Below are 14174 nucleotides of genomic sequence, written 5' to 3' on the forward strand. Positions count from 1 at the left end.
TAAGGTGACCCGAGAGTGGACAACAACAAGAACTGACTTTGTGACTCTCATGAAATGAATGACCAGAGCGATCACAGCAGAGCGGTCACAGGGATTGGAACTTTACAACCTCTCCTATAGGGAATTATTCCTGCAGGCAATACCAGGTGAAAGAGGGCAGTGTTGGATATGAGTTGTATTGTTTGAAAGTTTTCTGTTGTTGTCTGCACTAAACTGACAGACAAGAGGGACAAAGAGAATATTGATGTTAATTATTTTTAGAACCACAATGTTTCACAGTATTTTGATATTGCAATTAATTTCATAAGATCATTTTTACTTTATTATTACATAAATTTGTGTTATTAACTGGTCATTTTAGATTGTTTATTAATGCCCACGGAAAATCAGCTTTCAAGGGATGAAGAATTGCTCTCCGCACAATCAGGATTGTTATCAACACTTTTTCTCTGCAGATTCCTGGTGGGACAAGTTTCAACGTCATTGGTGTCTGTGTTAATGTCCCTTCAAGAAGGCACGCGGGTTCTTGGGAAAGTGTGCGCGCAGGTTGGTGGGACTTGGGATTATTTTTAGTAAATAAGAGACACGTGGAGTCTCTGGTTTTGGCTGTTAAACCCAGAGCAACATCTGGTTGTTGACGAGCACGTCAAGGTCACAATATAATGATGCAAGTAGATGTAATCACAAATATTTATTCATAACAAAAATATTATTATTAACAGCTGATCGACTCTTGCTTTGCATATTTTGAGAAAACAAACTTATTGAGTGATAATCAGTTTCTCATGTAGGTGGGGTGGCCGCACGACCAAAAGGTTTCCCTTATTTCAAACTGTGGGAGTTAGCAACCCCAACTAATAGTGACTGGATAGTAAAAAAAACCACAAGGGGTCTCTCCTAATACCGTTAAAATAAAGGGGGAAACGTCTCTGCTTACACGAAATAAAGAACTAAATATCCTAAAAGGTCCATAGTGCGCTACTACCGTTGCGACTATTATTTCTACATGTTAATTATATTTTAGATTTTTATATTATAACATTTATTCCGTTTTGTATCGAAGTGACTGTGTCTGTACCTTGTTTAAAGCTAGTAGAAATTGTTTTCTAAAAAAATAATAATAATTTAAAAAAAAACGCTTTTACTTCCGGTTTACTTCCTGTTTGTCGTGACGAACGCGCACGGTGGTGTATCAGTGTGTTCTGTGTCGTCGTCAAGTTATACGTCTCACGAGGCTCACGTGCGGTGTGCTTTGCCAGACCACCCGTGCTGCTGCCCGTTGTGTGTCACCTGTCGTGTTCGTATCAGCGCGTGAGAAACGACGCGAGGTGTAGTTTAACGCGCGCAAAGAGCACTAGCGGCGATTTGAGCTTGCGCGGCAGCACGCATGCGCACTTGAGGCGGTATGTTGAAGCTGTGCTGTGCGAGGTCACTAGTTGCTCGGGAGGCAAATATCCTCCGCAGACTTTGTCGTCGCACATCTCGGAAAGCGGGTGACAGGTCTCACGGGTCCTGCACCGCCACTTCCGGTACGTCGTGGACGACGCCGAGCGGCTTCGACACGGGCCTCAAGACCTACAACAGTCTGACCAAGCGGAAAGAGCCCCTCGTACTGGCAAGAGATGGAGTTGCAACCTGGTGAGAGGGACCGTTTACGCTGTAGGTGTCAAACTTTGGCCCGCGAGGCCAATCCTAAAATCACTACTAGATCTGGTAGCCCGCACCTTTACCCGGTAATACTACAAGTCCCAGAATGCTCTGCTGGTATACTGCTATTTTGGCGTGTGCATCAGGAGAGTATCTTCATTGAAGGATATTATTATTACGACTTCATTGGTTTATTGGTGTTATTTTTTTTTAACGTATTATCAACTGGATTATATTTTTAGCTCGTTAACCTATTGATTGATCCATTGATAAATTGATTAATTAACTGGTTCATCTATTTTCTTTACAAACTGGATTTTGCATGTGTGCAAGAAGATTTTTTTTTTTTTTTTTCAATGAATGTTGGCCTGCAACTTTGTCCAAATTTTAAATGTTGGCCCCACTGGGTATTTTAATATGACACCCCTGATTTACGCCCTTTACATCAAAGGGCAATGGAAAACCATCACAGTGTTTTTTGTTTTTTCTCCCTTTCCTTTCCTCAGGTACAGCTGCGGTCCCACTGTGTACGACCACGCCCACTTGGGTCACGCATGGTAATGATGTGATCACCTACGCCACCAGCACCTACAACATGGGTTCTCAACCCAGGCCCCCCCATTCATTTCAATGTAGTTGCTCACCCAGTGCATGCACCGAAAACGTTTTTTCACTTCCGCATTAGAGGGAGCATAGAGCGTGTCGCACTTCACGCCACGCCGCTGCAACTCCCCCGATACATCAGTACGCAACAGCCAATCAGAACGAGCCGAGACACAGCAGCACGCAGGGAATAAACTATTTTCTCTTGATTTTCTGGCCGTTTTATTTGATTTTCTGTTCTTTTTGTATTTTTTGAAAGACCGAAAGTGACCATGACTGTAACATTTTAAATACAAAGCTTCGCTCTAAACCTCTTTTTAGGTCACAGTCGACCTGTCAGCCGTTTTAGAGGCGTTTATTTTCGTATTGCGGTCTATGGGGAAAATGCTTTTTGAGCGCATGGGATTTTTTTTGCTGCAGTACCTCGAGTGGCCACTGGTAGAAAATCGTCACGCCAACGTATTGCCAGTCTGGTATCCAGTTCTTATAATACTCTACATTCATTGCCAGGACCCACATCCCCCCCCCCCCCCCCCCCCATGTAGTCGCGATCTAAAATTTTTTCCAAAGCATTCACATTTCTTCTACGAAAACAAACAAAAACGCTAGCCCACTTCCTATCACGTCGAGTGAATAAATCATGGAGATTATTGAATTGAATTTTGTGTCCCGAAAAAATAAATGCCCATTGTTTTTGTCTTCCTGCAGCTCGTACGTCCGCTTCGACATCCTGCAGAGGATTCTGTCCAGGTTTTTCGGCATCACGGTCGTCCACGCGATGGTGATCACCGACATCGACGATAAAATCATCCGAAGGGGTTGGGAGGTAGGGAGGTCGAGCTGGGCTGAGAGCACCGATTGTTATCAAAGGGGTTTTGGTTTGACTCTCCCCTTAATTTCCTTCACCTCTCCAGGAGAATGTTTGCCCGTCGGTTATATCCGCCCTGTATGAAGAGGAATTCAAAAAGGACATGCTGTCGTTAAATGTGAGTGATTGGGGGTCCACCGACGCTCAGGTGTCAAACCCGGGCCCGTGGGCCAAATTTTGGTCCTGCAGTTTGATTGTATTTAGCTCGCGAGGCCAATACAGAATCACTACTAGAGCTGCCAGCCCACTGGTATTAACACCAATACTAATACGACAAATCCCAGAATGCTCTGCTGCTATTTTGGCGCATCATTCAGGACTTGATGGATATGATTATGATTTCACTGGTTTATTGTTGTTATTTCATTTTTTTATTCTTTTTTTATTTGCCCGTGGAAAAAGGTTTACTGTTGAAATGTAAATCGGAAGGCTGCAAATGAAAAGAGAATAAAAAGAGCCATACGATTTTTATTGACATTTTATTTGTTCTGATGAGTTTTTTTTTTTTATTTAAAATTCTCTTTTGCATGTGTGCGATATGAAGTTATTTATCGTATAGCATTAAACTTTGCTTGCTCCATACTTCCATCACATTATATTTACATTTACATTCCAAGTTTTACATTTTGGCTCCGCTGCGTGTTTGACTTTGAAATTCTCTGCGTTTCGTTCTCTTTTCTCGAGGTGATTCCTCCCGCAGTGTATTTAAGAGTCACCGAGAACGTGCACCACATTGTCCCGTTCATTGACAGGATCGTTGAAAACGGACACGCTTACGCCACAAAAGAAGGTGCGGGTTTGAACGTCTGAGATTGTTCTTCCAGCCCTCGAGTAAAACATCGTGGGGAGGTCGGCGTTTAATTTTTGAAAACGCTCCCTTTTTTTTTGTGCAGGCAACGTGTACTTCGATGTTGGGTCCATTGGCGACCGGTACGGCAAGTTTGGGGAAGGCTCGGATTCTCCCGGAGAACCAGGTGAGACATCTGCCCCTATTAGCCGATCAGCTTTATTGACCCTGATTTTGCTCAAGTTTAAGAACCAAAAGTTAAAACCGCAAAACAGTTTTTTTTTTAATGTCTGTTGAAAATGAAGAAGAGTGTTACAACAACAAAAACATACAATTTACTTACTATTAATATAATTTTTGACAGGCCGGATTGAAAAGGGCAGTAACGAGATGTAACAGCCAACACAAATGTCACTGTTCTCCAGGCAACGAATCATCAAAACGGGACTCGAGAGATTTTGCACTTTGGAAGAGATCGAAACCCCGGGAGCCGTACTGGGAATCACCATGGGGCCAAGGAAGACCCGGCTGGCACATCGAGTGTTCCACCATAGCAAGGTTGGTTTTTAATTTTTTTTTTTCTTACAAATGCTTATCCATTATTCGGTTTTCACTGGGCAAAAACGCAGCTCATTTAAAACGTATTGGCATTTTCTGTCTAATGCTAACGGTGGTCACAGATGTAAAAATAAATAAATAAATAAAAAAGGTGGTAAAATGCCTGCAAAATTCCTAGTCTTGTTGCCGGGTAGCATTTTTTTTTCTCCCACATGTGAAAACGCCAGAGGAAGATTTGCCAGCTAGCGTGATGATGCGTTTTGAGATGAACACATTTGAAATGTTGACGCACTTTGCAGCTGCAACTGAAGCCCTTGCTCCGTGCCACTGAATGAGCTACGCGGTTAGCGGTTAGCGCTTCTCGCGCAACTTTGAAGTACGGCCCCACCAAAATGAAACCCAGGGAGTTTCTGCATTCTTGGAAATGTTCCCTACTTGGAGAGCGTGCGAAACGGCTTCTCCCACTGAAAATCCCAATATGCTTTGGGTGGCAATGTACAGGCCTCGTCGTGAGCCTAACCCAGTTATGGGAAAACTACGGCCCGGGAGCCATATGCGGCCCGCTAAGCTTTTTTTAATCCGGCCTGCTGAACTTTGAGAAATTATATTAATTGTAAGTAAGTCATGAAATGGCTGTATTTCATCCATTTTGTCAGTGTTTTAAGTGTCACTTCAATAAAGAGCTAAATAGTGTGGGGCTTCGAAGACACTGTTTTTCGTGTAACGCTTCATAGATACCCCACCATAGATATTTTTTTCCTCCTATGAGGTGGCTCACCAAAACACTCTATCCATCTGCTGCTGCTCCGGCCCCCTCTGTCAAATTTTAGAACCCATTGTGGCCCCACCAGTCAAAAGGTTTCCCCACCCGTGGCCTAACCTGTAGCTTTTCTAAGGGGAAAGCACAGTCAGTGTTAACCAGGAAAGACACGAGTAAAATGCTCGAGGTTCAAAATCTTCGGAAAATGTCACAATTTGCAACGAGGCCAATTCACAGTGGTGGATTCCTAACCTTAGACGAGCTGTCAATCTGGGTGGAACTGTGCACTTCAAGGCCCGCCCATCAGTACGCCCCTGCCACTGACTCTCAAGTTCTTTTTTTTTTGTTTTAGCTCGGTATTCGGAAGGCAGCTGGATATCCACTCCGGAGGCATCGACCTGGCCTTCCCTCACCACGAGAACGAGATCGCTCAGAGCGAAGCCTACCACCAGTGCCAACAGTGGGCCAACTATTTTCTCCATTCTGGTAGGTGGCTTCCCTGTAACTCTTGAGTTTGCGTGTCAAATACATTTCGAAACCCATGGTTTTTTTACAGATGGTGTTCTCTCCAGCACCTTTCTCGTCATATTTAATACATTTGCTATCCTGTTTTAGGCCACTTGCACCTGAAAGGCAGTGCGGAGAAAATGTCGAAATCTTTAAAGAACTACGTCACCATCAAGGTACGGCCGACAGACGTTGTGTTCGTCGGCCCCTTTTGCCGTCTGTCAAAGCCCATCGTTGTGTCTGTGCTCTCTTCCGTCAGGACTTCCTCCAGTCTTACTCCGCCAACGAGTTTCGAATGTTTTGCCTGCTGGCAAAATACAAATCAGGTTGGTTGGAAAACGTCCCGTTTGTCTCCTTGTGCGACCGTTCAGAGGGGCAACACGCAAATTCCTTCATTGTCAAGACGTAAGGCAATACAAATTTGGGAGGTCTATCCTTTTGTTTGCAAAAGGCCAAAACAAAACAAATGCGCATTAGAACAGCTGCCCTAAAAACCCAAGCAAAAAGCATGGAACAGGGCGAGAAGGGGGGGGCGCAAAGCCTTTTTGTTTTGGTTACACCCAGCAGCCCACTGCCGCCCTCTGGTGGCAGGAAAAAAAGATTGCGTATTGCCGCTTCAAATTTCCCACAAGATGCTGCGTCAGGTGATGCAAGGCTTTCCCGCTGGTCTCCCACCGCAGCCGTGGACTACAGCGAGGGGAGCATGTCGGAGGCCCGCCGGTCCCTGGGAACCGTCGCCACCTTCATTCACGGCGCTCAGGCCTACGTGAAGGGCCAGCTGCAGTGCCCCCCCATACAAGAGGATGTGCTCTGGGAGAGGTGAGCGGCAAGTCTTTATTATTGAGGTCAACCAGGCCCAGGGGTGGGCAGTCTCTTTGACTGGCGGGGCCACAGTGGGTTCTAAAATTCGACAGAGGCGGAGCTGGAGCAGCAGCAGCAGGAAGGAGGAAAAAATATATCTTGGGACATGTAGAAATCATGTGACTTAATGCCTATTGAAAATGAACAAAAGTGTCACAACAAAAAAAACGGAATTTTTCACTGTAATTGTATTGAAATTACTCTGAACAAAAACACTGAAAAAAGGGATGAAATACAGCTGTTTTATAACTTACGCTGTTAATATAATTTCTTCAAGTTGAGCGGGCTGCATGGAAAAGCTTAATGGGCGGCATACGGTCTTAGTTTGTCCACGCCTGACAAAGAGAATATGTTTGGAATGAGCAGTTGCAGGAAAAACCCACCGTTTTTTCAAATGCAGATTTTATGCACTTTCTACGTCCTTCCACCAGAGGTCACTGATTCCAAAGATTCAACTATGCAGCCTTGGCAGTTTGCTTGATTTTTGAAATATTAGCCAGCTTACATCATGATCACAAGGAATATTTACAAGAAAAGATTGATAAAGATCTCTGCCCACCACAGTTACAGACTTTGTAGGACTTTTGGTCGGTGACTTTCCACACTGACGGACCAGTGTGTTTGTTTTTGTTGTTTGTGATTACATTTGATATTGTTTTTGGACACTGCGTGAGCATCAAGTTCATCATTTTTTTTTTTATCCCAGTGATTTTATGTTTTTAATGTTATTTTTTTTTGCTGTTTTAGGTTGGCTGAAACAAAATGCAGCGTGGTGGAGGCACTGGCAGATGACTTTGACACGCCGCGAGCCGTCGGTGCCTTGATGAACCTGGTCCATCACGGCAACTGCCAACTTCAACCCGTTTCCAAGGTAAATTGCAGCAAATCTCAACATTTTGATGTGTGAAAAAACTAAGTTTTGTCTTGTGTTTGTAAACAACATTTTTACAAAAGTAATTCTTTTCTGCTATACAATAGCTTGATGTTTTATGAGGTAACATTGGCAAAAGCAAAAATACAAGTTTCTTTTGGTTTTAATGGGGCGTGGTGTGGGAGATGACCTTTGCTGATGTAGCCAATGCTGGATAGGAAGTACACAAACTAACATTTTGTGTTTGCAGGGCTGGGTACCATTCGGAATTCTTTGATACAGTGCCAATTTCAATTCCTTTGGTGCAAATGTTGCATTTTGCTTTAATTTGACCCACCTCAATGAAGTAGAGTCACAATTTTGACTTCTTTGGCACGATTTTCTCATTTTGACTCTTGCATAACCAAAATGTGATGTTTCGTGCCTCTGTAATGTGAAAGCCAATTGCCAGTGACGTTGCATCTTGGCATACGTATGGCAAATGATGATTGGCTCGTCACAGCTAAGACTCGGTGTCTTGTAGTTTTGTCAAATTTGGCACCGAAATGATAAACTTTTCGATATTTGAGAAGATTCTGAATATTTCGGTAGGCGCTGCAATGCATTGAGGTCCCGTACTCAGTCACTATATTTTTGAGGATGAAATATCCTTCTGTCGCCTGTGTTTTTGCTTGTCTGCCTGCCCACGATCAGGTCGACGGAGCACCTCGGAGCCCCGCGGTGTACGCAGCGATGGCCAGCTACATCAGAGACGTCCTGGATGCGTTGGGTGTGGATCTGCTCGGCGCCAAGGTCAGCTGTCACCGTCACTAGGGGGAACGCCGTGTCTTCAGACCAAACATAAGGAGGAAAATTAAACATTTAAAACACGACCGCGTGTTTCAAATTCCCCGTGCTGCCTCTGTCCTCTAGCAGGGGGCGGCCGCGACGAGCCACCTCGCGAGCCTAGAGGGCGTCGTCGAGCAGCTGAGCCGTTTCAGAAGCCAGGTGAGGGCGTTCGCGCTGGCCCGCGCCCACGCCGACGGCTCCTCCGGCAAACCGGGACTCCACCCCGACAGGGTCCCCCTGCTCAAGGCCTGCGACGCGCTCAGGGACGACCTAGCGCCCCTCGGCGTGCTCATAAAGGCACGTTGGCGACCTTGCGACGACCGCTGCCCCCCAGTGGCTCGAAAGCAAAGTCAATTAAACGACTCACTCTTGCGTCTCTCTTGGGTTTCCAGGATCGAGGGGCCGCCTCGACGTGGGAGATCAGCGAGGTCAAACAGAGGGCTGGAAAGGCGCAGGAAGACATGTAGAACGGCGCCCCCTAAAGGCCACCGACACCTTAAAGACCACAGTGCAGCTGGTCGGAATCGCCTGAAAGGGAGAAAACCATCGGAAGCTTCTGGAAGGGTAGAGGTCTGATGCGCACCAGAGGTTTTTCTACAAACAAATCTTTGCTCCATAAAAATGTTCTATAAACAGAGAGAGAAGTTCAATTTTTCATTAGTGATGCAACGCAACTACAAAACCGCCAGCTCCAATGATAAAATTTACATAAATGTTTTTGTTTTGTTTTATTTTGGGTTTTTTTGTACCACCTTCTTCCTTTATCGCATTCTATTGGTCGATTGACTCCGAACAGCGTTACAAAAACATAATGGCACCCCGGGGAACATTAATCATGGGGAAAAAATAAAAAATAAAAACAGAAATCATGTCAGCGCAGGTGCACATATTTATTTATTGTCAATATTTACATGCAAACAGCGTTTGACGTGATTTGAGTGGACGAGAAACTGACGAATAAAATATCAACCGAGGGAAATGTGTGTCGTCAGTGAGCAGTTTTTGTCACCTTTACGGAAAGCTCAATAAAACAAAAAATGAAGAAAAATCATTACATTTTTAATTCATTTGTTTTGAGTTTTTTTCTGCCAAAATTTTAATTTTATCTGTTTTCCATACGATTTTTCTGACCACAAGTAAACACGCTGCAATTTCACCGCTGTGTTTGTCTTTGCGAGGACAGAACAACAAAGAGCCAAATCTTCCAAGTATGGAAAACAGATGAACATCATTTCACTTTTCCCACTGTAATTCCACAGCCGGCTTTGCCACGGAATCCTTACTGCAGCGCTCCGCGATAAGAGGAAAATCTCATCTGTCGAACGAGTAAAACAGCCCCTCAAAAAAACCACCGGTGATTACAGCGGAGAGCGTTCCAAAGTCCAGTCCAGTTCTCGTTAAGGGCCTGCAGGGGGCGCTCCTAGGGCTCCTCCCTCCCCCCGATTCAGGCGGCGCTGCGGCTCTCGGGCGTCAGGTTGATGAGGTTGTTGCTGGCCTGCGCCAGCTCAGTGATGGACACGCGGCCCCTCTGCCGGATGAACTGGGCCACGGAGTCCAGCTCCCGGGGCGTGATGGAGATGAACTTCCCCCTGTCGTCAATCACACCTGAGGGGTGGGGGGACAAACAAACCGTGAGGTGGGGGGGAATGGGTTGGGGGCGGGGCGGGGGGTCTTAGCGCAGTGGTGATGGCCGACCTGTGAGGGAGCCCGACGCCAGGAGGTCCTGCAGTCTGCTGATGGCGTCCTGCGTCCTCATCCCGAAGTGGGACGCCAAGTCCTCCAGCAGAACCACCTTGGAGGTCTGCGGGCACAGAGAGGAGAGCTTTAATAACGTGGCCACGACAAATGAGTACATATATATATGCCGCACCGCAATGGGGATGTTGTCATCCAATCAGGAGCAGACTTAATGGGATTTAAATTTGGAAAAAAAAAAAAATCCATTTTTGAAATGGGATCTTTAATCAGAATTGTTTTATTTCAGACTGTCGGAAACAAATTGGAATTACACTGACTATTTTTGCACATAGCTGTTGTTTATTAGTGCTTTTCCACCACTATACCACGGCGCGCCGGTGTACCGTGGGACACTGTCAGGTGTGCCATGAGAAATGATTCAATTTCACTTAATTGGTCTAAATTTGTTTGTTTTTTTTTTGTTTTTTATAAAATTCCATTTTCGAGTGAAGCAGCGTGAACCTATTTTCCTCCCAGGATGTCAGCTTTGTGTGCACGTTAACAGGCCCAGGTTTCACACTGAGTGAGTATAAATGAATTAAATTAATTCATTAATCATATTGGCATCATTAGGCTTTGAAAAAGTGCCGATTTATAATATTTTTGGTTGATCATGTGCCATTTTTTTTCAATGCAAAAAATGTGCCGTGGGTTAAGAGGTTGAAAAACACTGGTTTATTATATCGAGGTTGGATTGTGTGTGTGTGTGCATGCGTGACCGGACACCAACCTCGATGTGCTGGATGAACTCTTGCAGCAGGTTCCGCGACTGTCAACGCAGAGATGGAAAGCGGGCGTTAGCATTTAGCAACAGGAAGTGAGCAAACCAGTGGGGGTTTCGGTGATGGGGGGCAAGGGGGCGAGAGGGGTGGGGGGGGGTTGCGCTCAGACTGGTGTGAGACCTGGTCCTCGCTCAGCTCCTCCTCTTCACCCTGGTCCTCAATGATGAAGGAGGCCTTGAGCTTCTGGTACTCCTCCTCCTCGCGTCGCTCCTGCTCCTCTTTGGCGCGGCGTTCGTCTTCCTCCTGGATAAACAACAGCACAGCAGAGGAAGTCGCTGAGCAACGTTGTTTGTGTGTGTGTGTGTGTGTGTGTGTGTGTGTGTGTGTTGTTGGGTTTTATTGGGTTTTTAGGAGGCGTGCCTCAGACCTGTCTCTGCTCCAGGAGCCGTTCCTTCTCGTCCTCCTGACGCCTCTCCTGCTCTCGCTGCTCCTGCATCCGCTTCCTCTCCTCCCGCTCCTCCATCTCCATCTGCGGCGCGAGTATTCGGAAATACGTTAGTGCGGCGCTTCTCCAGCGCTCCTGCGGGGGCGGGGGGTGATGGAGGGGCTCTCGCTTCCACGTCTCACCTCTCGCTGGGCTTTCCTGGCCTGCTTCTCCTCCAACTTCTTCTGCTTCTTGGCGCCGACCTTCGCCGCCGGCTGGGAGCTGCTCGGCTGCTCTACCTCCTCGTCGTCGTCCTCGCGCTCCTCCTCTGAAATCCACAGTGGTTAGCGGTCCAAATGCAGTGAAATAGTAACAGCGCACAATTGCCGCCACGCAAGTGTCGACCTCGACATCTTGGCACTGTTAATACGCAGTTTCCGTGATTTTCTATCAAATTAGATAGTGGACAAAATACAAATGAGACTATCTAGCGTGCATTAGAAATACACTGATACCAGTATTGGGTTGAGTAATCCACTCATACTTGTAATATACATCTAGATACTGCGACACCAAGACTATTTGCACATCTATGTACATGACAATTTTGTTAAATTTGTGTTTGTACTGCAGTGAAAATTGTTGTAGGAAAACATGCTGAGGAATGTTGTGTAATGGCATTATTAAGTATCAAGTGCTGGTACTGGTTACTGTAAAAACAAAAAGTGGTACTGGGGCATCCCTAGTGCGCACGCTCACCGAGGTCCACCACTTCTCTCTGTTGTCTCCTATTGGCCATCCCGGCCGCCATGTCCCGCCTCCTCCTGCGAGGCATTCCGGCCCCTCGCTCCTCCGCCGCCGCTGGCTGCTGCACCGGGGCTGCCGGCCGCGAGCCATCCCTGGGCGGCGCCTGCTCACCTGGGGTATCAGAGGCGGGAGAAACCACCGCGTCATCCATTGTGTCAGTGCTTAACATTGGCTAAATGGCTAAACAATTTATATTTCAGGGTTTTGCGGGTTTTCTACTCAAACAAGAGGCGATGGTGATTGCCAGGGGTGTCAAAGTCAAATACGCAGTGGGGCTGAAATTTAAAACTTGTAAACAAAGTCGCAGGCCAACATTGATATTTATTGAAAAAAAAATTTCCTCGAGTGAAGTTTATGGAACAAGAAAAACTTAATACCATAGAATAAGAAACTTAATGTTGCGCACATGCAAAATCAAATTTCAAATAAAAAAAATACTCAAAATAAATAAAATGTAAATAAAAATCGTATGCCTCTTTTTTTTTTCTTTACATCCTTCCGATTTAAATTTCAACAGTAACCTTTTTCCCATCCATCCATCCATCCATCCATTCCATCCATTTTCCAGGTCAGGGTCACAGGGGTCTGCTGGAGCCTATCCCAGCTGTCTTAGGGCGAAGACAGACTAAACTAATTAAGTCACAATAATATCCTTCAATGAACGTCCTGTCCTGACTGAGCAGAGGATTCCGGGATTCGTAGTATGAGGAGTACATGTGCTGTACAATAGCGGCGGGCCAGCAGCTCTAGCAGTCATTTGTTTGACACCTGTCTTATATGAAACCACCACACGAGGGAGCCAAAAGTCTTTCTCTACTAGCAATATACTACATGCAATCTACTGAGATTGCATGTAGTATAGAAAATAACAATAAAAAAATATGTATTAAAAAAAAATCTAGAAATTACATTTAAAAGTTATTAATAAATCGATTGCTGTTCCAACGCAACCCTGACTATGTTACACTATTTTGATCATGTGAGACCGAGTCAATCATCGTACTTTATTTGTATAGCACCTTTCATACATTAAAAAACAAAACAAAACAAAACAAAAAAACAAATGCAACCCAAGGTGCTTGTCAAAAAAAAAAAACTAAAATTAAAATAAAAGTAACGATTTAAAAACCATCATTCAACAGAAGTGCAGCAGTCAATTAAAACCATCTTAAGTTTCGCACCAGCCTAAAGACGTTGAATACACAAGCCAAAACAAAATGGTTTCCTAAATACAAACTACAAAACAAAACCACTGTTTATCACTGGTATTCGAACTTTTGCGCACCTTTCTTGTTGCGTACATTTGTTTTTGTTTTTGACAACTTCTGACACGTGTAAGAACTGCGCTGCGCCAATTACCGTTGGTGACGTCTACATTGAAACGTAAATATTGTGACCTTACACGTGCCTACTCCCACTAGTAGCCAGCGAACTAATCTAATCAAATCAAATCAAGTCAAAAAGGGGGGTATTGCATTAAAGCGAGCATTTGACACAACAGCAGCCTGTGTGCTAATATTTAGCATTAGCCACCTCGCCGACGTTAGAAGCTACTCACCTTCCTGTGTTGACCCACGCACCTTCAGTGCCAAAAAGATAAGGACGGTGAGGACAGCGGCTGCTGCCAGATACAATACTATGTCCATAGTGCTGCTTAAAATACAGCTATACTCAGAAAAATGTCAACTTCTGGTCTGTTTCTCCAGCCAGCTGTTCACCATGACGGGTACTTACGTCACCGCTTTTTCTTATTCTGCTACTGCGCAACATAGCTTTGAGACGCGCTACCGCCACCGCCTGGTGTAGAGTGCGAGTGTAACCAGAGGATTTTTTTTAAAAAAAATTTTTTTTAAATTATTATTATTAATGAGAAAAAAAACGTTTAATTTTGAGATGGAATCAGGATAATTAGGGTGAATGTCCTTCTACCTTTATGTATTTGAAATATCAGCTCAGTTTTACAATTTCTCCGAAATTTCCAGAAGAGACTTTGCAAGTTATATTAAAATATGTATATATAACAATTTAAACCCTCCCCAACCCTGAGTTCAAAAATTCCAAGTGACTCTTTGATGTGAAGCTGAATTTTTCTATTTGTCGTTTGATTTTAAGTTAATATGTGTAGGACACTGAGCACTACGACCTACCAGGAATTATGCCACCTCTAGGTGGCAGAAATAGACTAAAGGAAAAT

The 14174-nt window shown here is 44.8% G+C and overlaps 3 protein-coding genes across 6 annotated transcripts in view; 2 read left to right on the forward strand and 1 right to left on the reverse strand.

The window, feature by feature from the left end:
• The first annotated feature begins 1171 nt into the window (after window positions 1-1171).
• Window positions 1172-9341, forward strand: cars2 (cysteinyl-tRNA synthetase 2, mitochondrial). 3 transcript variants are annotated; one of them, XM_076017525.1, is made up of 15 exons: window positions 1172-1638; window positions 2154-2204; window positions 2959-3076; window positions 3165-3236; window positions 3803-3908; window positions 4012-4092; window positions 4331-4463; window positions 5576-5709; window positions 5839-5906; window positions 5990-6056; window positions 6411-6549; window positions 7339-7462; window positions 8156-8254; window positions 8375-8587; window positions 8683-9341. In XM_076017525.1, exons 1-15 carry the CDS (start codon window positions 1406-1408, stop codon window positions 8755-8757), a joined length of 1713 nt encoding a protein of 570 aa, XP_075873640.1. In that variant the 5' UTR covers window positions 1172-1405; the 3' UTR covers window positions 8758-9341. The 3 variants fall into 3 exon arrangements, with proteins under 3 accessions (XP_075873640.1, XP_075873641.1, XP_075873642.1); XM_076017526.1 differs by having other exon boundaries at window positions 8378-8587; XM_076017527.1 differs by having other exon boundaries at window positions 1563-1638; window positions 2154-2212.
• Window positions 6413-14174, forward strand: part of ddx4 (DEAD (Asp-Glu-Ala-Asp) box polypeptide 4) — a 74371-nt gene continuing 66609 nt past the window's right edge. Inside the window, exon 1 of the mRNA XM_076017532.1 lies at window positions 6413-6416. The gene's annotated coding sequence lies outside the window, so the exon portion shown is untranslated. The remainder of the gene's footprint in view (window positions 6417-14174) is intronic.
• Window positions 9157-13734, reverse strand: ddrgk1 (DDRGK domain containing 1). 2 transcript variants are annotated; one of them, XM_076017534.1, is made up of 8 exons: window positions 13539-13734; window positions 11933-12091; window positions 11377-11501; window positions 11177-11278; window positions 10930-11052; window positions 10758-10796; window positions 9986-10091; window positions 9157-9895 (listed from the first exon to the last, which is right to left on the reverse strand). In XM_076017534.1, exons 1-8 carry the CDS (start codon window positions 13624-13626, stop codon window positions 9735-9737), a joined length of 903 nt encoding a protein of 300 aa, XP_075873649.1. In that variant the 5' UTR covers window positions 13627-13734; the 3' UTR covers window positions 9157-9734. The 2 variants fall into 2 exon arrangements, with proteins under 2 accessions (XP_075873649.1, XP_075873648.1); XM_076017533.1 differs by having other exon boundaries at window positions 11927-12091.

The sequence above is a fragment of the Nelusetta ayraudi genome, unplaced genomic scaffold (assembly GCF_046127955.1).
Source record: "Nelusetta ayraudi isolate G7.1 ecotype Tasmania unplaced genomic scaffold, CSIRO-AGI_Nayr_v1 ptg000006l, whole genome shotgun sequence".
NCBI lineage: Eukaryota > Metazoa > Chordata > Actinopteri > Tetraodontiformes > Monacanthidae > Nelusetta > Nelusetta ayraudi.

What these genes read in the sequence shown, in the direction of transcription:
- ddrgk1 (XM_076017533.1), bottom strand. Translation starts at nt 13,626, where the DNA reads ATGGACATAGTATTGTATCTGGCAGCAGCCGCTGTCCTCACCGTCCTT. An exon ending in GCGTGGGTCAACACAGGAAG is followed by an intron (nt 12,092 to 13,538) that starts GTGAGTAGCTTC and finishes CTGATACCCCAG; the next exon opens with GTGAGCAGGCGCCGCCCAGG. An exon ending in AGTGGTGGACCTCGGTGAGC is followed by an intron (nt 11,502 to 11,926) that starts GTGCGCACTAGG and finishes TGTGGATTTCAG; the next exon opens with AGGAGGAGCGCGAGGACGAC.
- cars2 (XM_076017525.1), top strand. Translation starts at nt 1,406, where the DNA reads ATGTTGAAGCTGTGCTGTGCGAGGTCACTAGTTGCTCGGGAGGCAAAT. An exon ending in GAGTGTTCCACCATAGCAAG is followed by an intron (nt 4,464 to 5,575) that starts GTTGGTTTTTAA and finishes TTTTTGTTTTAG; the next exon opens with CTCGGTATTCGGAAGGCAGC. An exon ending in GAGGATGTGCTCTGGGAGAG is followed by an intron (nt 6,550 to 7,338) that starts GTGAGCGGCAAG and finishes TTGCTGTTTTAG; the next exon opens with GTTGGCTGAAACAAAATGCA.